This window comes from Ailuropoda melanoleuca, chromosome 2, assembly GCF_002007445.2.
Source record: "Ailuropoda melanoleuca isolate Jingjing chromosome 2, ASM200744v2, whole genome shotgun sequence".
NCBI classification, from domain to species: Eukaryota; Metazoa; Chordata; class Mammalia; order Carnivora; family Ursidae; genus Ailuropoda; species Ailuropoda melanoleuca.
Genome location: NC_048219.1, coordinates 133,909,761 through 133,934,857, shown reverse-complemented (window position 1 = coordinate 133,934,857; position 25,097 = coordinate 133,909,761). Strand labels below are relative to the sequence as shown.

At 40.1% G+C, this 25,097-nt stretch overlaps 1 protein-coding gene across 3 annotated transcripts in view; it reads left to right on the top strand.

The window, feature by feature from the left end:
• Positions 1-25,097, top strand: part of GRB14 (growth factor receptor bound protein 14) — a 111,698-nt gene that overhangs the window by 70,435 nt on the left and 16,166 nt on the right. For 2 of the 3 annotated variants that reach the window (XM_034654658.1, XM_034654659.1), the window contains exons 3-6: positions 15,453-15,574; positions 17,386-17,460; positions 20,249-20,386; positions 24,909-25,019. In XM_034654658.1, coding sequence (XP_034510549.1) covers positions 15,453-15,574; positions 17,386-17,460; positions 20,249-20,386; positions 24,909-25,019 — 446 coding nt within the window. Of the gene's footprint in view, positions 1-15,210; positions 15,251-15,452; positions 15,575-17,385; positions 17,461-20,248; positions 20,387-24,908; positions 25,020-25,097 lie in introns of those variants that run through there. The other variant, XM_034654660.1, reaches the window with a different exon arrangement.

Sequence of the window (25,097 nt, the reverse complement as noted above, 5' to 3'; positions counted from 1 at the left end):
ATCCCACTTGGTCATGATGGATAATCCTTTTAATGTACTGTTGGATTCTATTAGCAAGGATCTTGTTGAGGATTTTGGCATCCATATTCATTAGAGAAATCGGTCTGTAATTCTCCTTTTTGAGGGGGTCTTTGCCTGGTTTGGGGATCAAGGTAATATTAGCCTCATAGAATGAGTTTGGTAGCTTTCCTTCTGTTTCTATTTTTTGAAATAGCTTTAGGAGAATAGGTATTATTTCTTCTTTGAATGTTTGGTAGAATTCCCCAGGAAAACCGTCTGGGCCTGGAGTTTTATTATTTGGAAGGTTGTTTATCACTGACTCAATTTCTTCATAGTTAATTGGCCTATTTAAGAAATCTATTTCTTCCTGTTTCAGTCTTGGTAGTTTATAGGTTTCCAGGAAGGCCTCCATCTCTTCCAGATTGTTTAGTTTTTTGGCATATAGCTGTTGATAAAAGTTTCTAATAATCCTTGCAATTTCAATGGTGCTGGTCGTGACCTCTCCCTTTTCAGTCATAATTTTAATAATCTCAGTCCTTTCTCTTTGTTTTTGGACAAGTTTTGCCAGTGGTCTATCAATTTTATGGATTCTCTCAAAGAACCAGCTTCTAGTCCTGTTGATCTGCTCTACTGTGGTTCTGGTCTCTAATTCATTGATTTCTGCTCTAATCTTGGTCAACTCCTTCCTTGTCAGTGGGTTAGGCCTGTCCCTCTGTTGCTGTTCCAGTTTCTTGAGGTGAGAATATAGAAACTGCATTTTAGATTTTTCTATTCTTTTGAGTGAGGCTTGGATGGCTATGTATTTCCCCCTTAGGACTGCCTTTGCAGTATCCCATAGGTTTTGGACCGTTGTGTATTCATTCTCGTTGGTCTCCATAAATTGTTTAATTTGTTTTTTGATTTCCTGGTTTATCGAGTCATTCTTGAGCAGGATGGTTCTTAGCCTCCAAGTGTTTGAGTTTCTTCCAGGTTTTTCCTTGTGGTTGAGTTCCAATTTCAGAGCGTTGTGGTCTGAGAATATGCAGGGGATAATTTCAATCTTTTGGTATTGGCTGAGACCTGTTTTGTGTCCCAGAGCATGATCTATTCTTGAGAATGTTCCATGGGCATTTGAATAGAATGAGTATTCTTTGGTTCTGGGGTGTAGTGTTCTATATATATCTATGAGGTCCAACTCGTCGAGTATGGCATTCAAAGCCTTTGATTCTTTGCTTAGTTTTTGCCAGGGTGTTCTGTCTATTTCTGATAGTGGGGTGTTGAGGTCCCCTACTATTACTGTGTTCTTATCTATATGTCTCTTTATTTTGGTTAAGAGTTGGCTTGTGTATCTTGCTGCTCCCCTGTTGGGGGCATATATATTAATAATTGTCATATCCACTTGTTGAATACTTCCTTTAAGAATAATATAGTGCCCTTCTGTATCTCTCTCTATGGCCTCTAGTTTAAAATCCAGTCTATCTGATATGAGAATTGCTACTCCAGCTTTCTTTTGAGGTCCATTTGCGTGGAAGATGGTACTCCATCCCCTTACTCTAAGTCTGAATGCATCTTTGGGTTCAAAATGAGTCTCTTGTAGACAGCAAATGGATGGGTCATGTCTTTTTATCCAATCTGCAACCCTGTGGCGTTTTATGGGAGAGTTTAAGCCATTTAGATTGATAGAGATTATTGACAGATATGATTTTAATGATGCCATTTCTCTTTAAAGTCTTTGTATCGGTTGTGACTTGCTGCTCTGTATCACTCTTGGGGCCTTTTTACCTTTATAGAGCCCCCCTTAATATCTCCTGTAGGGCTGGTTTCGTGGTTACGAAATTGGTTAATGATTGGCGATTTTGGAACGTCTTTATTTCTCCATCAATTCTGAATGACAGCTTTGCTGGATAAAGGATCCTTGGCTGCATGTTTTTCTCTGAAAGAGCTTTAAAAATGCCCCCCCAAGCCTTTCTCTCATTCCAGGTCTCTGTAGACAGGTCTGACGTAATCCTGATACCTTTGCCTTGGTACGTGAGAAATTTCTTTGCCCTGGCCGCTTTCAATACTGTATCCTTGGATCTAATATTTGCGAATTGCACTATGACATGCCGTGGCGTAGGTTTGTCCTGGTTGAGCTTGGATGGGGTCCTCTCTGCCTCTTGGACACGAATGCTTGTTTCCCTTGCTAGATTAGGGAAGTTTTCAGCTACAATTTGTTCAAATATCTCTTCTAGACCTCTGTTTTTCTCCACCCCTTCAGGGATGCCGATGATTCTGACATTGGATCGTTTCATAGAGTCAGTAATCTCCCGTAATCTACATTCGTGGGCGTGGATTTTTTTAAGACCAGCTTCTATTTTCGTTTTTTCTTCTACTAACCCATCCTCCAATTCGCTAACGCGTTCCTCTGCCTCGGTGACCCTGGCCGTCAGAGCCTCTAGTTTTGACTGTATTTGGCCCACTGAGTTTTTAATTTCTGTCAGATTCGCTCTCATTTCTGCCCTTAGGGATTCTATATTCTCAGCAACGCTTTCTCTGATGCTTTTTTCAAGTTTACTCATCATCTTGACCATTGTTGCTCTGAATTCCATTTCTGATAATTGGGATACATCCATATGTATTAATTCTGTGGCCGAGGCCAATTCTGTGGCAGAGGCCACAGACTCATTATCTTTTCTTTGCTGGGGGGGACTTCTCCTTCTCGTCATTCTGATGAAGAGAGATTGCAGGGTTGTCCAGAGCCCAAGTGTTGACTGGGACCCAGGCCGTGCGCCCTTGTTTTATAGAGATCTTAGGGATGTGGGCTTCTTCCTTAAAGAGTTTATTTATTTATTTGAGAGAGAGAGAGACAGTCAGCAAGAAAGGGAACCCAAGCAGAGGAGTGGGAGAGGAAGAAGCAGGTTCCCGGTGGAGAAGCCCGATGAAGGACTCCTTACGGAGCGTTGTGATCACACCCTAATCCGAAGACAGGTGCTTGGTGACTGCGCCACTCAGGCGCTCCGGGTTGTGGGCTTCTTGATTTTTCAGCCTGCCTTCTGGGGGAGGGGCCTGCCTGCCGGTACTCAGAAAACCCTGTTTGGGTAGAGTCTCTGTGTCCCTTGCGAGGGGGGATGGGGATGGGCACCCTGTGAGCCGGTATTTCCGGGCTTTTGTTCTCTGGCGGCTTTCCCTGGCGGTTTGCTATGCCTCTTCTGAGAGAGCAGCAGCGGCTGAAATTCAGCCTCTGTCTCAGAACAGAGGGATCGCGGATCGTTCTCCACTGATGTTCTGGCCACTTTAACTCTGTTTCTGTTGGTGCTGCTCAACCCTGCAGCATCCCGGGCTGTGCGCCCCACACCCGGCGTCCCAGCCCTCACTTCCAGGGCCGGCACGTCTCTGTCCTTTGTGTTTCCAACCCCGCCAGCCGCCAGCCGCCCCGCGCGGGCTCCCGGAGCTCCCCGTCTCAGTCTGGTGTCTCACGGGTGCTGACCGCGAGTCCGCCTGCTCCCCCGTGCAGGTGGCCCTCCAGCCGCCAGCCGCCCCGCGGACGCTCCCGGAGCTCCCGGTCTCAGCCTCGATCCAGTGAGCACACCGGAGCTCCGGAGCTCCGTGAGATGCTTGGTGGTGCACGCTCCCGGCTCACGGACTCAGTCTGCCGTTTCCAGAGTGCGGGTCCGCGGTCCGCCCGCTCCCCGGTGCAGGTGGCCCGCCAGCCGCCCTGCGCGCGCGCTCCTGGAGCTCGCGTTCTAAGTCTGTTGTCTCGCGGGTGCCGTCCGCGAGTCCGCCTGCTCCCCCGTGCAGGTGGCCCGCCAACCGCCAGCCGTCCCGCGTGCGCTCCCGGAGCTCCCTTCTCAGCCTGCTGTCTCAAGCGTGCGGGTCCGCGGTCTGTCCGCTCCCCCTTGCAGGTGGCTACCGCTTCCCGGCGCCCTGACACGGCGGCTCCCTCCCCCTTCTGTTTAGCTTCCGATATCTGTGCGCGGTTTCACGGCTCCCCGCTTCGTACCTCGATACTCAGCGCTGGAGATGTTCATTTGTAGAGATCCAGATGTATCTTCCTGCGTCTCAGGCTGATTCCGTGGATATTCCTGCTGGTCTGGTACCTATCCAGCTCAACTCAGGGGACCGGCTGAAAAAGGGGTCCCCTACTCCTCCGCTCTTAACCTCCGAATCAGAGCCAGCTATTTCTTTTGGCTGAGCAAGAGGATCACATTGGAAATGACTTATCCTTGAATATGTATGCAACATAAATGGTCATATGACATTTGGAACTCTGAATATAATATCAGTATTTCATCTCTTCTGGCAAATAATTATTAGTAATATGCTGCTGGGAATTTTAATAGGCAGAGTTCATCATCAGAGGCAGTGAAACATCCTGATTTTGTTATGAGTCTCGGATTAGCCTAATTTGGGATCATGTTATGATGAGGTTCCAGTTGCACACAGTTTTATGGACATTGAATTCAAAACATCAGTACATCAACAAATATTTGCCCTTCTCTCATAGAATGACGTTCTGTAACTGGTGTGTTCTAGTTCGTGGCCACTGGATGTCACTGTCGTTCCCCAGATGGAACCTTCAGCGTTTTTTTAATCAGCATGAGGATTGAGGGGGGAGTCGGTGGGGGCAGAAACTTCAGTCTTAAGTCCTCTGGAACTTAACGGGATCCATGTTTGTCTTGCTCCCATTTTGAGTCCTAATTGAAGCCATGGTATGAAGCAGTGGCAATTAACACAATACCTCAAGCGCGTACCTGTAGACTCCTCGGGAAGAGGAATTAATTGTATTTTAGCGTCATTGCTAGGGACAGCTGAGAGTTCCATTGTGAATATCATTGTGGAGTGGCTTTAATAAGCAAAATGAATGACTGGAGGCTTTTAATGAAACCATTTTTATGTGTGCAGCTCTACCCACGTGATCTGTTGAAGACAGAAGCGGTGGCGAGGAAACGCTTCACAGCTGCCTGCTTTGAAGCTGCCTCTTCACTTTTTTTCTTTTTCTTTTCTTTCTTTCTTTCTTTTCTTTTTTTTCTTTTCTTTTCTTTTCTTTCTTTTCTTTTCTTTTTTTTTTTTTTTACAACAGAGGCACAAGTGTTTTTCCTGTTGTCTGGAGCTGATATGTAGTTGTACTTTCAGCGCTGTTTGTAACCTGCCAGCCATCAGAGTTGCGACGGCCCTTATCACCAGCACAAATAACCATGAAGCCCGTAGGATATGTGGCTTTGGGCTTCCTTCTCTACTTACACTGACCTGAGCTTCGAGGAGGCACGGTGTTCTGGTGGCACACTAAGGCTGGAGACAGAAATATGAACCAGTGAACAGTGCTTGTAACTAAATCTGCTTCCTGCTGCAACTGATTTTTCCTTCTCAGCATCTCATAGCCGAAGTTCGGGTTTTATCATCTCTCTCCTCAGGGATTATTTTAGCCTTGTAACTGGTCCCCTTGCCTCCGGTAACACCAAGGTTATCCATGGGAATACAGACCTGGTTCTTCGTGTGTTAAGGTCTGAGGTCTTTTGCAGGGCTTGTAGCACCTGTGACCTGCCTACCCCTCCTATCTCCAGCCTTGTGTCTCCTCTCTCCCTCCTCTAAGTTTATACATTAAAGAAGTGCCTGTGGTTGCCCTCATACGCTACAATTTCTACGCCTTGGTTTCCTTGCTACTGCCATTAGGATTCTCAGCGAGTTCTTCCTCATCCATCTTTACCTGGCTCTGCCTTTTCCAAGGCTTCCTTGGAATTTTAGTCAAAAACGGTAGCAAAGTATAACTGCTCGCCATTTCCTAAAAATATTACGGAACAAAGCAAGGTGAAAACCCTCAACTGTTGAAGCTGACAGCCAGCTAACCTTGTGCCACAGTCTTAGAGGAGAGAGAGAAAAGCAACTGGAGGCACCCCACATTCAACCTTGTGGAGTCGCTCCTTCCAATGGAGAGCAGGTAGGGAGACAGATCTGTCTCTTCTATGTTCCAAGCAGCTGTTCCTCAAGACAATTAGGATACTTGCTGGCACCACCGTTTTTCATACATTCTTTAGGAAATTGCAAATCCTGAAAATACCAGAAGCCCCGGGAGTGAGTGATGAGTTGTGTCCTGGGAAGGGGATGTTTCCACAAGTACATGCTACACTGGGGCGTGGAAAACAAGCAGATTTGGCCAAGTAATAGATATAAGGCTGTTCAAACAGGATTATTTATAATATTAATCAGAAAAAATAAAGCCTATACTGTAATAAATTACAGCACATCCATAGGATAAAAGTTATGCAGCTTTTGGTCATGTTTTTGGAGTTCTTCCTTCGAAGACTGATGTGGACAGAAATAAGATTTTAAAGATGATTGATTGATTGAACATATATATATATATATATATATATATATATAAACATATATACAGTGTTTCCTAAATTTTGTGAAAAATATATACAAATACATTCATCTAGACCCAGAGAAAAAATAAGAATATACTGACATGTTAAGTGCTAATTCATTATTGATAGGTTTAAAGATGGATTGTGATTGTCTGCTGTCCATGGTTTTCAAATTTCCAATAACAGAAACATATTATTTTAGAAATCAGAAAAAAGGAAGCAAGCACAATTTTAAAAACTTAAGAGATATTTAAAGATTTAGACATCTTCCTGAAGCTCCACGTTGGGCCAAATACCCATCTTCTGAGCTGTTGTTAACATTTTTTGCAACTATCTTAATAGTGATCATATTATTAAAACTAGACAGTAATTCCACGAGAGCTGGAACTCTTTGTATAATTCTTTGTAACCCAGGGTCTAGGACAAATAAATGGATTTTGAATTACACTGTACTAAACTGTAAGGTACTTTTATCAAGCAGTTCAAAGATGGATAACAAGGTACATAGAAGGAACAGACTGGGAAAAGAAGCCGAAGGAGTGACATGCCGTGCCCAGATGCAAATTCGCTCTCAGTCTTTAAAGGATGCATTAGGTAACTTAGAATTTATGGAAGTGGTTGCTAAACCCTTTGGGTATTTATCAATCAGCTTGAGGTGATGTGTAGTAAGGATTTCTGTGAATACAAGTTGTGATCGGCGAGTATGTAGTTAATATGAAGACTACTTCAGTTTGTTGAAGATTGATCTGCAAGGCCTTTATACCCATCAAGCTTAAGTGTCAAGATTTTCCTATTAATTGCTCTTGGGGAGCTGAATATGGTGCTAGCAATTTTTCCAGGCGAGCTCACTGGTATTAGGTAGTTTTCTTGGGTTAAGGAATCTTTCAGAATTGAGCCCCATTTTTATTCTTTGCTTCTCCAGTTTTTGTTTTGCTTGGGCAGAGGCTGTTCATTTTTATCTGAAAATAAGATTGACAAAATGTATGTAGTTTCTGCCTCGCCCAGAGAAGTACAAGGACCGTTTGTCTCCTGGAGTTTCCTGTAACAAAGGTACACAAAGAATTGTTTTCTGGGTGAATTAGAGGTAAAAGCCACTTTTGTTTCTTCTCTTATCAAGTGATGAGAGGAGTAGGGACTCAGGTTTCTATTTGAGCCCCACGCTGTACTTTCAGTAGATTCAGGGAAGAAATCCAGGCAGAAGGTCACAGGTGAACACTTTCCATTCTGGGAGGATTGAGGGTTTTTAAAAGACTTTGAAGTGAAATCAACAGTTTCAGAAGAAACTTCTTTCCTCTCTTCTTCTCTTCTCTTTTTTTTTTTTTTTAAAGAAAGAGTTTCTGGAAATTAAATAGAAAACAGAATTGCATGTAGTTATTATTTGGTCATATTTCATTGTATTGCTATGACACTTCACACTGGTCTGTCAGAAACAAAGATAAAACTTAAAGTGACATGAAGCTTTTGTTTTAGTTTTAAGAAAGCTTTTCTTTACTCCTTCAGAGGCTTCTCCCCCTTTTCTTTTCCTTTTTGGATACTGTTCCGAAGTGATTTAGGAGGGCTTCTCGCCTCTTTTTCTACCTACAGAGAAGTGGTATTCAGTCATCGTCATTCACTTTCCAGTGCCTGACAAATACTGCAGAATGTTTTCTAAGTAGACTTGTATCTATAAAGTTTTGATAGTATACTTAATATAGTATTTTAGGGGGCGCCTGGGTGGCACAGCGGTTGAGCGTCTGCCTTCGGCTCAGGGCGTGATCCCGGCGTTATGGGATCGAGCCCCACATCAGGCTCTCCCTCTATGAGCCTGCTTCTTCCTCTCCCACTCTCCTTGCTTGTGTTCCCTCTCTCGCTAGCTGTCTCTATCTCTGTCAAATAAATAAATAAAATCTTTAAAAAAAAAATAGTATTTTAGATGGATTTATTAAGTTTTAAAAATAAGGTCTTTAAAAGAATCATGATGAATTTATGAGAAAGTTACTAGGGTCATTTATCACTTGGTAACCCAAAAAGTATCTGAGTTCATTCTGGGTGACGCTAAGTATCCTTGTTTTTGAGTTTTGCAGCAGAGAGCCCCCAGTTACAGAATTAATTTGTTTCTTTTTGGTATTTAAAACTAAGTAACTATAAGTTACTTAGTAGGATCAGTCAGTTGGTTAAAATCCACTTGGTTTTAGAATGTCACTAAAGAGAAGAGTCAATAGAAAGTTAATTAGAAGCCATCTGGACTAGTATGTTTTGTTTTTTCCCCCATTCTCAGATCTCAGTGATGATGTCCCAGGCCTAGTGTAAGCAAAACAAAGCTGGCCTTCAGCAACATTTCACCTCCCTTTATGCATTCTTCTTTTCCTCTCCAAGTTGTCTGTCTAGGCATCTTGCATCTTCATGTTGAACTCCTCCCTATTAAGGTCTGTATTTAGTTAGGTATCTGCCTTTAAAAAAAGAAACCATGAATTGTCTGCAAGACGTGATTAACTGATAATCAATCATCTCTTTTAGGGTTATTTGGATTATTGTAACATTAATCCTTTAACATAATGAGACTTGCTTGGGGGATGGCATATGATGGTGCATCCAAATTGGGCTAGGAATGTATAAATTTACAAAGATTATTAATATAATATAATTTTGAAAAGCCAGATTCTGTGATAAGGAAGTTATTATTTCCAGAGGAGTGTATGAGGTGAGAACCTGAAGCCGCATCTGATTCTCTGGACTTTGTGTATTTGCTTTTTTATACGTTATCTGAATTTTCAATAGAATATCCAGAAATCATCTTTGAAGGAATGAAAACTATGTCTTCTGGGGGTGCCTGGGTGGCTCAGTTGTTAAGCGTCTGCCTCGGCTCAGGGCGTGATCCCAGGGTCCTGGGATCGAACCCTGCATCGGGCTCCCTGCTCTGCTGGGAGCCTGCTTCTTCCTCTCCCACTCCCCCTGCTTGTGTTCCCTCTCTTGCTGGCTGTCTCTCTGTCAAATAAATAAACAAAATCTTAAAAAGAAAAAAAAGAAAGAAAAATATGTCTTCTGCTTTCTCACATACTCTAGTTAGCCTGGCTTTCTTTGAAGAAATTTTTCTCCTTAAGATTACCAGGATATTTTCCCCGTGTTAGTTATGTGTTATTTAGACGTTCAGTATTATAGTTCTGTGAAAGTTTCCGTGAATATTGAATGTTATTTTTCCTTTCTAGATTGGTATGCTGGGCTTTGTTTGCATGTAGATTGCCGCTTGGTTGGTGATCCCAGATATTACCCAAAGTACTTTTCATTACACATTTGTCATAACTGTTCAAATACAGCTTGGCTTTTCTGCCCTTTTTGTTTTATTTCTTTTTTTGGTGCAGTCCCAATTCAAGTGATTTATGTTACTTTCATTTGAGATTAAGATTGATAGAATTTGAAATACTGCCCATTATTTTCGTTCCCCTTACACTCAAAATGTGGTTATTTTCACTTAATTAGCAAATATTTATTGAATACATTTCAAAATAAAAGAATTGGAGGCAGTTGAAACCTGAGAGCCACAGGGACACGAGAGAAGATGTTAGTGGATGTGGAAAGAATGAACAGCTGTAACTAGGCTCAGCAGAGGCAGCAGGGGACGCCCCTCCAGTGGGAGCTGTAGGCAGAGGCAGACGGAGTGCTTGCAGAGGAAGAGCATTGACTTGGGATCAGACATGCGGCTGCCGTTCAAATCCTGAGATGTTCGCTGCTCTGAACTTCAGGTTCCTTTTCTGTAAGCTGGAACTAGAACTTGCTCATTAGACAGTGTTATTGCTTTACCACAGACTTGGTGGCTTCAAGGAACAGAAGTGTAATCTGTAGCTGTTCTGGAGGTGAGAAGTCCAATATTAAGGTCACTGGGCTGAACTCAAGATGATGGCAGGCTCTTTCTGGGGCTTTCGAGAGACTCCATTCCTTGCCTCTTCCAGCTTCTGGTGGCTGCCATCATTCCTCAGCTTGTGTCTGTGTCACTTGAGTCTGCTTCTGTGGTCACATTGCCTTTTCCTCTTCTGTTTGGGTCACATCTCTTTCTGTCTCTGTCTTATAAAGGTCCTTGTAATTGAACTTAAAGCCTACCTGGATAATTCAGGATAATCTCTTCCTCTCAGTATCTTTAAGTTAATGACATCTGCAAAGACTTTGCCATATAAGGCAACATTTATAGGTTCCAGATGTCTTTGGGGCCATTATTCAGCCTACTGAAAATATTATAAGAATTAAAGGGGCATCTGGGTGGCTTTGTTGGTTAAGCGTCTGCCTCCGGTCAGGTCATGATCCCAGGGTCCTGGGATGGAGCCCCGCATCGGGCTCCCTGCTCAGCGGGTTCCTGCTTCTCTTCTGCACCTTCCCCTGCTTGTGCTCTCTCTTTTGCTCTGCTCTCTCTCTCAAACAAATAAATAAAACCTTTAAAAAATATTATGAGAATTAAATATATCAATGAAAAATGTCTCAGATGGAGACTTGAAGAGACGTAACTTCTTTTATTTCAATAACTGGAATAATTTTTGATTCTCAGTCTCCTTAACAGCAGCTTAATCTTCTGTTATTTGTTTTTTTATGGATTGTTCTCCGTCTTATTGGGTTTTATAAATGAGTTACATATAGGCTTAAATATTCTCAGTTGAAGGTTTAGACCTATTTCCACTTCTGCAACATGCTGGTGAGGCATTAAGTCCCAGCACGGGTATTTGCCTAACCCTTGTCCAGCTCTTCATGTTCTGGAAACTCTTGTTCCTCTCAAGTTTATTGACTGTACCATAAAGCCACTTGAGTTCATACCCTTCTCTTAGCTTTTCCATGTTCCTGATGGGGGATGTGGTACTGTTGCCAGGCTCTTTTTCCATAATGGGATGCTACGGACTCATCTGCCTCAATGTTGCCCTCAGCTGTGGCTTCTCCACCGTGCTAGATGTAGAGTTTCTATTGGAAGCTAGACGTCTCCTAAGGCTACCCTCTGGCTTGAGCCACATAGCATCATTAACCTCATCTGGTGTTTTATCACCATCAACTCATCACCCGGAAAGTGTTCTCCTTCTGGAAGGGGACAGGATACAGGGTCACTTGGGACCTACACTGTCCACTTTTATCTAGCTCAGTCTGTACTCCATCTTCTGCACCAACCTCTTAACTGCAGTTCCTTTCTCAGAAGACAGAAGGTGGGTCCCTGTATGAGGCAAAGATTGGCTAGGTATGATTCTTCCCAAACACTTATATTGGTCGAAAATTGATAAGGTCTACTGTGAAGCTCAAAAGTAAATAAAATGCATTTCTGTAATTTTTTTCCCCTCTCTGCATAGTGTATCTTGAGGGCAGAACATAGGATTCTTCAGTGGAGGAGAGAGATAATGGGTACAAAGAAACACAGGTTGGTAAAACAACCAGCAAACATCTTGCTCACTACCTTGAAATTTTCTTCCTCTGCAGTTGCAAAAAATATGGACATTATGCTTGGCATATAGTATGTTTAATGTGAACCTATGTTTAATAAGCCTGAAAATGCCAGCGGGTTTGTGTGAGAAATAGACGAAAGTAAGAATAGAGAGATTGTTAGGGATGCGACTTGTCACTGGATATCTCAGTTACCGTTGACTCTCCCCAATCCACTTCTCTTACAGTTTTTCAAACTCATTAATAGCAACACAATCCTTCCAACAGCCTTGTTGGAGAGCTTGGTGTCTCTCCTAAGAACCCTCTCTCTCCCACTTCATGTCCGATTGGTCCACAAATCCTGTTGGCTCTACCTTCAGATTATATCCAGATTCTGCCTGCTTCCTACATTTCCACTGCTACTGCTCTAAGCCAAGCCATATCCTCTCTCCTCTCATTAATTGCGGTATTCTACCAAATGGTCTTCCTGCTTCCACCTTTACACCTTTTAAAATCAGTTCTTCTCCACAGCCAGTGTGATCCAATGAAAATATAAGTCAGTTCATGTTATTTCTCTGTTCAAAATGACTTCTCATCGACTCCAAGGAAAAGCCAGAACCTCACTATAAACTGCAGGGCTTTCTCCAGTCCTCCCAGCTCATCACCATTGCTTCTCTAACCTCTTTTCCTAGTACTTGCCGCTTTGCTCGGTCAGCTTCAGCCACATTAACCTCCTTGGAATACTTCACACATAGAGCCTCACTCTTGCCTCAGAGGCTTTGTTCTTGTTCTTCCTGTAGGGGTCTGCTTGGCGCATGCCCTCTTCTCCTTTGGGTCTTTGTTCAAACATTACCTTCTCAACGAGACCTATCCTGGCAAGCTGTTGAAAAGGAATTCTTTTCCCCTGTGGTCTCCTCTCTCCCTAAGCCCTGTTCTATTTTTTCTCTGTAGTGTTTATCACTATTAAGATTTACATTTTATTTATAGTCCGTGTCTTCCCATTAGAATGAAAGCTCCATGAGGAATGTGATTTCTGACTATCTTATGCACTACAAAATCCCAAGCCCCAGGACGAATGTCTGACACACGGTTGGCCATCAATAAATATTTGTCAAATGGATGAATGAATAGGATAACTGCCAGACTCTGCCAGATGTAGGAAGTAAGTAGGGAGTAGACAAAATTTTGAGCAAGGATCACACTGACACATGTGTTCTATGAGGTTTGCTGTGGTATCAGTGTCCGGGTTGGATTGGAAGAATGAGAAACTAGAAGTTTGGAGATTAGTTAAGAAAAAGCGAAGGTCTAAATTGGGATTGTAACAATGGGAATGAGTAAGGGGTTGTTGAGAGACATTTGGAGGGAAAATCCCTGGTATCTGGGGATAGCGGAAGTGGAGCATATAAAGGATATAAAGATGCAGTAAAGATAGGAAAATTTAGGAAAAAGCAGTTTGAGAGAGAAAAAGCAAAACAACTTTGTTTTCAAGTTTATTTTTATTTTGATAAAATGTACATAAAATTTACCATTTTAAAGGTATAATTCATTGGCATTATGTACATTCATACTATTGTACAGCCATCACCACTACCCATCTCCAGAACATTTTTATCTTCTCATAGTGAAACTCTGAGCCCATTAAACAATAACTTCTTGCTCCCCAGTCCCTGTAACCACATTCTACTTTCTGTCTCTATGAGTTTGTCTATTCCAGGTATCACATATAATAGAATCATATATCTCTTCTTACATCTTCTTATTTTACATATGATATATTTAAGGTCCAACCATGTTGTAGCATGTGTCAGAATTTCATTCCTTTTTAAGGCTAAAATTCCATTGTATGTGTGTCCTACATGTTGTTTGTACCTTCATCTGTTGGTGGACATTGGGGTGTTTCTACCTATTGTGAATGATACTATATGAACGTTGGTGTACAAACATCTGTTCTAGTCCCTGCTTTCATTTCTTTTGCTATATGCTCAGGTTTGGCATTACTGGAATTGTTTAATATTTTGGGGGAACCACCATACTGACTTTGGATTTAGACAAATAGTGTTTGAGGTGGTGGAAGGTCAGGACTAGAACATGAGTAAAAGCAACTGTAGCCAGAGATTTCATCTCAAGGAACTCAGAAGACGGGATGGCTGAAAGGGAGAGTGAGTTAGCTTAAGAAAGGGAAAGAAAAGATTTTAGCCAAGGATTGCATCTTAGGAGGGAGGAAGAGCTATGGGAACTCGTCAGTGAGACAGAAAAAGAACAATTGGAGTTAGGAACAGAACCCAGAGTGCTGATGCACACTTAGCTCAAAGTCATTCATATTCATTGAGAACTCTTACAAGAACTTCCTTTCAGATGAATAAGCTTCTATTTAAGTATGATATTACTTTCAAGGGTTCAGGTGTTGTAGGTCACAGATCACTACTGAGTGTTGAATGTTTGAGACACAGATACTTTTCAAAAAGGTCCTAGAAGCACCTAAAAAAAAAAAAAGCAGAGGGTTTCTATATTCCTTAATTGACTGTTCTTCACTTCCTGTTTTCATTCGTAATTTCATAGTAACTTTTCTTTAACCTTTTATTAAAATATGATATACCTTAAGGAAAGTGAACAAGCCATATGTGGACAACTCAGTGAACTCTCAGATGTTGCATAAACTTGGATATCCAACACCCAGAACAAAACAGTATCTCCCACACCTTTCATGCCTTTGCTCCTTCACTCACTCTCCCCATTATCTTGATTTCTAACACTATAGATTTATTTTACCTGTGTTGAACTTTATGTAAGTGTAATCATGTAGTATGTACTCTTTGTGTCTGACTCCTTTCATTTAATATCATGTTTGTGAAATTCACTCATACAGTTGTGTGGTGTTGTAGTATATATTCCACTATTTATTACACTGTTTACACTATTCATTCATTCTCATGTTGATTGGCATTTGGGTAGTTTCCAGTTTGAGGCTATTTTGAATAGCATTACTATGGACATCAAGTTTCTCTTTAAAATAGGAATTTTGCATGTTATGTTCCCCTCTGTAAAGTTGTTTTTGCTTATTTCATCTAAGTACCTTTCCTTCCAAGTGCCTTCCCACCTTACCTAAAATATATTTGTCTGAACATTAGCTTTGAAAGGATAAAGTGCCACAAGAAATTAGGTTTCTTAAAAATTATATGTTCTTGCATTCAGATTTTTCCTTTTAAAGCATTTATTTTAATTTTTTTCAACTATCCAGACTATGTATCTTACATGCATTTTGAACCTGTCAAAATTTTTCATCTCTTAATGGGGTGAATTGTTCAACCTTGAGGCAAATATTTTAATTTTGGCATCACGACGAATTGGAGAAAAAAGAATAGCTCCTGCATTCTTAATGCAGATTTATTATCAAACTTAATTATAATTTACATAGCAATAAAAGGAATTGAGAATTAGCAAAAATTGCATTGTGATATTTTGTCACTTTTCTCCTCAGGTTACAGTCTGCTTGGGTATAAAAAATCAACATTACTAATTCAAAATTGCTAAAACATTATCAATCTGGCTATTCTAGAATTGAGGTAATATTTGCTATATTTAATAAAGATACATACATAATATAATTTATAAATTTGTATGGATACATGTATCCATATATATTTCTTTCTCCCTACCTGTTTGTCTGTCTTTCTGTCTGTTCGTTTGTCCATCCATCTATCCATCCATCCACCCATCCATCCATCCATCCATCTGTTGACATACTCATGGAAACATTCCTTACAGAAAGAACAATGGAAGACCATGAGCTGGTGATTGAAGTGCTATCTAACTGGGGAATGGAAGAAGAAAATAAACTATACTTTAGAAAAAATTATGCCAAATATGAATTCTTTAAAAACCCAATGGTAAGTAAAATCCTCATTAATAGTTTTGGGAAATAAATGAATTTGTTAAATGTTATTTTATTTTATGTGAAGAAAAGAGTCATCACAAATCCAATAGGATTCCCCGTACAATAAATTGTAGGTAAAAATTCTGTTCCGTGAACATCGTAGTCACGTTTCTTCATACTCTGACAATGATTAGTCAGCATTATGACACAAGTTCAGATGAACTGTTTTGGGAGCTATTTCTTCTTTTTCTTGCTTTTAAAGAAAAGGAAACTATTGTACATTTAATTTGGGGAATCAATTATTAGATATCTTTAAGCAGCTCCAAAATACTATAGTTTAACACTTTTTACAGAATTTAGGAAATTTAAATAAGAAAATTTCTAAAGTAAAGACAGATTGATGATTGTTAGGAGTGCTATATCTTACCCAAAAATTTCAGATTGACATGAATCTTGCTGTTCCAAAATATTTTTTCAGTCCAGTAATGACTGAGTTAAGTAGAAATGAGATAAAGACCAGAGCATTATCTAATAAATACTACTTTCATGATAGTTCTCTTTAAAAGAAAAGCAATGTGTGTCACATTCTAGTGAAGACTAAGGATCTGGAGAAATCAGAATAGCCTCTGGGCTCATTATTTTAAATTGTTTTTGTCTCTGCAGCTGTAGCATATTTTTACACGAAGTTTTGGATAATTGGATTGAAATGATCCTTTATGAAAAATATATGATACACACTATAATAGAATATTTTCAAACCCTGAAAGACCTCTTATGTTCTCTTTTATTTGAACCTATTAATAAAAACATAATAGGATGATCTTTGACAAAGAAAATAAGAGTCCTAGTAAAAATTAAATAGAATTAGAATTTGAAGGGAAACTATTTTCTAGTTGTGGATCTTTGTTAAAAGAAAGAATTTAAAAGTATAGTTAAAGACATATGGTTTTAGTGCTTGTTTTGGGTTATATTTTTTTATTGTTCTTATTCTTTGAACAGAGCTGTACACTCATTTTGTAGACCTAGAGCAGTGGTTCTCAACTAGGGGTGATTTGACAATGTCTGGAGATGTTTTTGCTTGTCATTCTGGGGGTGGAGGGGGAGGGGGGCTGCTAGTGGGTAGAGGCCAGGAATGCTATTAACTAGTACTGACCACAGTATTAGACCAAATGATAATAGAATGGTTGTAAAACCCTGTCCTTGGAGGAAGTAGAGTAGTCTCTATTTCCCCAAATGTGTCTGATCATAAAAATTCCCTGGGGGAGGAGAAAGTACCCAGACCTGCTGAATCAGACACTCCAGGAATGAGTCCTGGGAATTCCTATTTTAAACAACTGCCCTGGGTGAATTTTATGATTGAACAAGGTTGGAAAGGTCCTGACTTTTAGCTCCCTGGCCCCACGGCAAGTCCTGGCTCTTCTACATGGGGCTGTGACCTTGGGTATACCCTTTACTTCTTGGAGCCTTGGCTTTGTGACATGGAGTTGATGGTCCTTTAGTACCCGCTAGAGTGGCCACAGGACTCAGGAAAGAGATATGGGACACAGCACGCCGTCATCCTGAAGGCAGTGTTTTGAACTTGACGAATGTGGCTCTCTCTGCATCCGCATTATCTGAGGGTGTTTGCTAACTTTGGGCCCTACTCCTACCTTCTCATTAAGACCCCTGAATGTAGAGTCCAGGGATTGGCATTTTAAGAAGCACTTTAGGTGAATTTTCAACACACTGATTTAAAGAACTTTTGTTCTAGCTTACTATATCGGTCATAATTGAATCTTTTCTAGCATGGCTTTTGAGGTAATGTAACCTGTATCTTTTCGTCAGTATTTTTTTCCAGAGCATATGGTATCTTTTGCAACTGAAACCAATGGTGAAATATCCCCCACACAGATTTTGCAGGTAAAATATATTTCTATTAAAGTATGTAAGTAAGAGTGTAATAAAGGGAAAATTTAAGGTCCATATTTTTACATGCCCAGATTTTGAAATGTTATACCTCGATGGATGAATTTTTGCTGGAGGTGAACCTGCAAAGAAAAGAAAGGATAGGAAAGAAAAGAACAAAACCTGAAAAAAGAACTCCCTAAATCAGGAAAGGCTCCTAACACCATTTTTCTTTCTAGTTTTGGCCAATTGTCAAAGGATTTTCAGTGTTTAAAAAATGTGTTCAAAAAATGTGTATCATGAAAGGAAACTTGCAGAATTTTGCTCTGTGATGTGTTTAAAGACCATGTTAGTCTTTTTGAAAAATCAAAATCCCCAGTAAATTGTAGACATTTTGCTAACAGATATTTAGTATTAACTTTTATAGCAAATGCTCCCAATCCTATTTGTGATAAAACATTTACCAACTAAGTGAAAGGAGAAACAAGGATATAAAAATATATATATTTTGTACACTGATATGTGTCATAGCTACATTGGATCCTTGAGCAGAATTCTGAAATGTCTTAGCTGAATTAAGAATCCTGGTGATGTAATTAAAAATCTCCTTAGTTTTGCATCTTTGGGGCTCATTTCTTCAAGACTGGCAGTGGCTTTACGTGGTCCAAAAGATATTTTCATTACAACAAAAGAATGATTTTCGTTATTTTATTTTTTGTAGATCAGTAGATTTCAGATCAGAAGCTCTGCAGTTGTTAACGGGTTAATGTTCAACAATGTCTTTATAATGGTTACTGTTTGATCTAAGCCCGCGGGTATCTTCAGATCCACTCAGTATTCTCTGATCTTTAAAGAAGACAACTTTTAATATTTCCAATATAGATACTACTTTAAATATATTGGTATTTAAATATATCAGTAAATATATTGGGTGGTACAGATCTGTTTGCTATGGGCTTTTTAATAGGTTATATTTCATTTTTGCTCTTCATAATATTTTAGAACTATGATTAGTCTCAAAAGATTTTCCTAAAAGCTTCTTCTATGCCACCGGGTTTCACAGACACCCCATCAGAATACTAGGCTGAATGCAGGGGTAGCAGCAGCTGTGCCCGAGGACCCCCAGCTCCCAGGCCCTCTCAGTGCTTCACCACTGGATTGTGACAGGGCGGTGGGTTGGAGTTTTTATTCTGCCTCCTTTCCCCGGTTCTCCTCTAATGTAGTTATATTACTTTAATGTGAAGTTACAAAAACAAGAAAAATCATAGCTTTGGAATCAGATAGTCCTGCATGTGCACCTGACCTTTTCTCTCCACTGAGGCAATGTTTCCACTTTTTAAAACGTTTCTTCTCTTTCTAGTATGACCTCCATGACTCCCTTTTTAAAATTTAATTGGTTTGGTTTAATAACTTGGAAAGCACTCAAACTAAAAAACCTACTTGCCTGTTTTGCATGTCAATTAATTAATAACTGTGGCTCATTAAATTAAAAAATTTTTAAATAATTTACTTAAAAACATACATATCTACTCTCAGCATTTCCCTGAGTAGCCTTTTAAAATATGTCACATCATTTTAGGTAGTAATTTCTCTTACTTTCAGTTTTTCCATTTTGCATTTGTTTATTCACAGGGATTTCTGTTTTCTTCTTTCAATGAGATGCTAATGCAGTTCCATTGTCTTATTAAGGATGCTGAGTACAACCACTCCTACAGAGCTATTCCTTTTCATTCTCATTTTCCTGACCAACACGTGCCTACTCTCTCAGTTCATTAGTACTTTGTAACAAACTATTCCAAACCTTAATGGCTTAAGTACCCACTCACATTTTGCCAACAATTTTGTGGGTCAGGAATTTGAGAGGGTTTAGCTGGGTGGGTCATGTCTGAGGCACATTGACTCTCTGGGGGTTGAGGATCCTCTTCTAAGATGGCTTTTCACTCTGTGCCCCTGCTACCCCTTGGCCTCTCTTCTCTCCACTTGGGGTCCCCATCCTCAAGGGCTTTACTAGTGCATTGGGCTTCTCACCACAGAGCTGTCTCAGGGTAGTCACATTTCTTAGTGACCGCTAGCTTCCAGGAGTTAGCTAGTGGAGGCCATTGGGCTAGTTACGGACTAGAACTAGAATGAGCTGTCACTTCTGCTATATACCATTGATCAAAGCAGCCTTAATAAGCCTTGCCTAGATTCAGAGGGGTAGAGAAACAAGACTCCAGCTCTTCACCGTTAGGTGCCAAGATCACTTTGCAGAAGAGCAGGTGGGATGGGAGATAGTGTTGCAGTTCTCTTTGGAAAAAAACACAGTGCTGTAGCCACCCCCCACTGATCCCCGTAGAGGACAAAGAAAAGATTGTTTGCTTTACCTCATCAAGGAGAGGTGAACTCTGCTCAACTTTCTAAACAATTGAATAATTGAAGTTAAGATTGTGGTCTTTTACTTACACTGTAATGAAGTTGATAGGTTCTCAGGGACAATCATAGAAAAGGATGAAAAGTATCAGGACTTAACTCTTAGACGTTCGAATAATAGACATTCAAATAAGTTATCATTTTGGTGTTTGGCTAAGTCCTGACTGCTTAGAATGTATATTCTGTGAACGGATTTTCATTTGGAACTTGCCTCAGGTCATCAAAAAACTGATTTATTTTCTGTTGTATTTATATTGCCATACCTGTAATGGTACATTTACGTGGTATTGACACTGTTAGAGTTTACATGTTTATATTTGAAATCTTAGGTTATCATAAGGCTACAGTATTACCGATTCAGAAACAGCATGAGGGTGTCTAACTTTTCTTGCAGATGTTTCTGAGTTCAAGCACATACCCTGAAATCCATGGCTTCTTACATGCAAAAGAGCAGGGAAAGAAGTCCTGGAAAAAGATTTACTTCCTTCTAAGAAGATCTGGTTTATATTTTTCTACTAAAGGGACATCAAAGGTAATTGAAATGTCCATGATGTATTATGAATTATAAGTGAAAGTGGGTTTTCCTTTGTTTTTATTAGTTTCTTACTAGATATCAAGAGTTGGCACATTGATTTTAGATCCCAAATGTTTGCCATAATCTGTTTAAAAACTGACTATTCAGCTTCGTTCCCCGCTAATTTCAACATATATCCTGTGATGGAATCTAGACGCTCTTATTTCGGGACCACATACTGTGACCATTTCTTCTCCACTGCACATTCACCCTCTCCTCCTTACCCTTGGCTGCAGATGGTGAGACCCGGCACAGTTCGCATCTCCTCTTTTCCCCCCAGGTCATCCTGCTAATCTTGCCCACTTCTGAACTTGTTTTTGTTGATGTAGTTAGTGACAGTCCGCTGAGTCTGTAATTGCTCCTTAATTCCTTTGTGTATGTGGTAGTTCTGTCTCCTTAGCTAGAGTTTAGGTTCTTAAAGGGAGTTGTACTACGACCGGGGTGGATGCATGTGTTCGCTTGTGTGCTGGTGTGCACATGCCTGTGCATACAGGCACATAGACTCACTTGTGCAGATGCCCCCACACACCACCACTCACCCATGTTATTCCCCCCATGCTCAGCACTGGGTTGTCTGTACGTCTGTGTGGTCTAGTTAAGGTCAACTACGCCGTGTTTTGTAAGTGCTGAGGTTTTATGCAAAGCATTGATCTCTTTCTAGTAAAACTACTTTTGAGAGTTTTCATGGGTGGCTATTTTAATTCTGTTTTCATGCATCTGTTGTGGTCAAACAATATTGTTAATTCTTTGTGGGTGATCTGTCATTTTTCTCTGGCTGTTTTTCAAATATTATGATAATCATTGTTCAGTAATTTCCCTGACCATATTTCTAGATGCATTCAACTGTATTCTGATAAATCTTACTCGATTCTCAACATATGCATTCAAACTGCAGATTTCTGTTTTTCTTTTATGCTGGAAATGTTCATCCATTATTTATTCTCACTCTCATTATGTGATCCTTTAAATTTCTGTAGGCTTTTCTGTCTTGGCTAGTCATGGCTCCTGGCACCCATTGGCTTATGGCAGCCTCCCTCCAGCCTCCCTGTCTTTACATGGCCTTCTTTTTCTCCTTCTCATATAAGGACACTTGTCATTGGATTTAGGGCCCACCCAGATAATTTGAGATGGTCTCATCTTGAGATTCTTAACCTAATTATATTTGCAAAAACCCTTTTTCCAAATCAGGTGGTAGTCACAGTTTCTTGCGATGGGGGCATGGACATATTTGGGGGGAGGGCAATCACTCAACTCACTATAGAAAGCCAGTGGAAATTTTTGAGCAAGAGAGTGAGATGATCAAGTTGTAAGATTGCTATGGTCCTAGGGAGCTTTAAAAAAATCAGGTAGATCGAGGGAGGAAGAGAAAAAAGAGAATAAGGGGGAGGGAGCAAAGGAGGCAGGGAGTGGGAGGAGAGAGAGAGAGATTGACTAGAGGCACAGATGCCAATTAGATGGTCATTTGGTAATCTAGAGTGGAGGTGATGGGATCTAATTTAGGATGAGCAGTGGAGGGGGAAGAAAGAGATGGATGCAAGATTAAATGGCAACTGGCCAGGTTTTGTAGACTGCTTGATGTGAAAGGAGAGGAAGCATTTTTAAATGTTCTTGGAGAAAGAAATAAGAAATAGTCAATGATTTAATACAGTAAACAGGAATAGGTTTGCTATCACATTGTCTTAGAAGGAAGATAATGATCTTAGTTCTAGATATATTGTGTTAAGGGTGAAGAATCCAAATGGAAATGCCCAGAATACAGTTAATGACAGCGACGAGATATTCGAGTGACACGGAGCCACAAGGAGTAATAGTTGACTCCTCCATACTTTCCTCAGATTTCCCTCATACACGGTTTTCCTTGTTGTTGTTCACATGTGTGCATGTCACGTGTGTGTGTCCCCTTGAAGTGTAAGTGATGGAACGGAGCTCTACTAATTTAGCATCACATTCTCTTACAGAAATGTTTTGTTTTTAAGTATATATCATTTGACTACTAGTATTGAACTAATTTTTCTTGAACATTTAAACTAGCTTTCAAATTTTTCTATCAGGAATAATGTTAGAATACCTAATTACTTATTTCTGTAATTAAGGTTTTAGACTTTCTCTAGTCTAAATTTTAGTGAGGTTTTAGACTTTCTCTAGTCTAAATTTTAGTGAGGTTGCTCTTTTCCCTGTGTTCCTAAGTATGAAATTACATATGAAAGTGTTTTTTAAACAAATACATACATATCTTTATACTTTTAACATCAGAGAAAACTGGCTTCTAAATCCAGTAATCATATCGATCGCACTCTTCCCAGTGAATGTTTCTTTAATTCCTAAATTCTTATTTCTTCAACTCGTTTCTCATTAAAATCAACTGCCCATTATATTTTTACTCCAGCCTTCACTTCCTTTCCCTGCCCACCCATTATACAAAAGACAGCTCCTTATCCCTTCTACTGGATCCATGTTTTTACGCTTGCAATGGTCTTCCCCTTGGCCAGGCAGAATTACAAGCATCAAACCACTATTCTCAGTATATATTTTAGCTCTTTTCAACATAGTGTCTGACTCCGCTGTACTTCAGTATATAATATTCTTCTCTCTAGCCTGTGTCTAATGAGCTTATGTTCCACAGTCTATACATGAAAATGATTTTAAGTTTCCCCTCAAAAAAAAAAAAGAAAGAAATACAAGGTATTAAGTAACCTCAAGGATTATGACCTCGATATAAATTATGCATGTTATCTAATGTCTAATATGACATTTCTGCCTGGGAAAGAGTCCATTTCCTGTCCTTTTTCTGTGAGAAGGTCTTGATTTATTATACTTTCTGAAGATGTGGGCTGCATGGGAGTTAGTTAACCACAGCTGCAAGCCTTGGAGATGGCTATGACTTTTATTTACAGAGAAACAACTAAGTACTCTGCGTCTCTCCAGCTCTCCCCTTGTATACACATGTGCATGTGTAGGCTTTGCTGACAATGCCAGGCTTGTGGTCTTACAGTATCATGAGCCTTGATATATCTGCACTAATGGAGCAAAAGTCAGCCAAGAGATGAAACTCATCATGCCTCTGTAGCCTTCTAGAAGTTTCTCAAGCTCCCTTTTTCTTACATCCAGAAGACTCAGCTACATAGACTTCTACAGTAACAGTGGACAGGGCTGGTTTTATCTTTTCTTCATAGGAATCAGAGATTTTTACTAGCAAATCAGTTTCTATCAAAAGATAGTTTTAAAGGCCACGACAGTAAGAGTACCTTTCTCCTTCCTCTTCCCTTGTTCCAAGGGCCCTAGGTTGGGTCTCTTTTAACAGTTTTCTTTTCTGCCGTATTCTCCCATGGAGATGGGAACTGTAGTCATTCATTAGATCAAAATGCCTAAGAACAGTGACACACAGAGGACAGTGACATACACAGAAACTCTCGCTCTACCAATCATCAGGGATGGAATAGCCTGCTGGTAAATGAAATTTTTTTGGCTTTGGATTTGAATGGGTTGCTCAAATTGCTGAATGTCCTGGGTTTTCTGTCTTTTTCATTTTGTTTTGTTTTAGAGCACTGCTTCTCAATTTTCAGTGCCTATGAATCACCTGGGATCTTGTTAAAATGCAGATTTCGATTCAGTAGGTCTGTGGTGGGGGCCACAGAGTTTTGCATTTCTAATAAGCTCCTGGGTGGCGCCAATGCTCCTGGTCAGGGACCACACTACAAGCAAGGTTTTAAAGAACAAATGCATTTTGGTCAGTTTTGATTACACATCCGACCCCAGAATTAAGCACTTCTCCAAGTTATTAACCTATCACAGAATAATATGACCCAGTGATTTCCCATGACCAGCTTTCAATCTCATGGATCTCCCAGAGAAGAAATAGCTGTTCATGATCCCACTTTACCTTGAAAATCAGACACATTCCACTGCCAGGTAATTTCCCAGAACTCATTGGTACAGGCCTCCTTCTTTTCCTACAGAAGGCGGTGATGCCGCCTGTTTCATGGCTTGCCGTGGTGAGGTAGGCACTACCCAAATGTGACAGGGGATCTTTTCTAAACGAAGCAGGGATCCTCGTCTCTTTCTCCTTTTTTCTTCTCTCACTTCTTTAGAAGCTCAAACCACCCTTCTTGCCTTTGTTGAACTCCCATTATTTGAAATTTGGACAAGGAAAACATTTTCAAAAGCCATTCTTTGCTGCCTTCTCTCCCTGAGATACCTGAAATAGTGCTTAAAGAGAATAATTTTAAAATAGGAAGATAATTTTTTTGGCATATATTGGCAGTTAAATGATCAACAAGTCGCCACTTCTCAAATAATATTGTATCAAGCTCCTGGTTCTTGAAGGATCTAGTAACTTCATTTTTCTTCCCTTTTTGTTTCTGTGCCATTATTTGGAATAATTTTTTGCCAAGGTATAAGTTATGTGATATAATAAAAATACAAAAGAGAGTGTGCAAAAGTATGGATTCATTTCAACACTCACATCTGTATCTTTTTAAAGGAACCACGGCATTTGCAGTTTTTCAGCGAATTTGGCAATAGTGATATTTATGTGTCCCTGGCAGGCAAAAAAAAACACGGAGCACCGACTAACTATGGATTCGGCTTTAAGGTACAGGCTTAATATTTTGATAGATGAATAAAGCAAGCCTCAGCCTGTTAGGTAAGCTTGGGTTTCTTTTAATTTCTT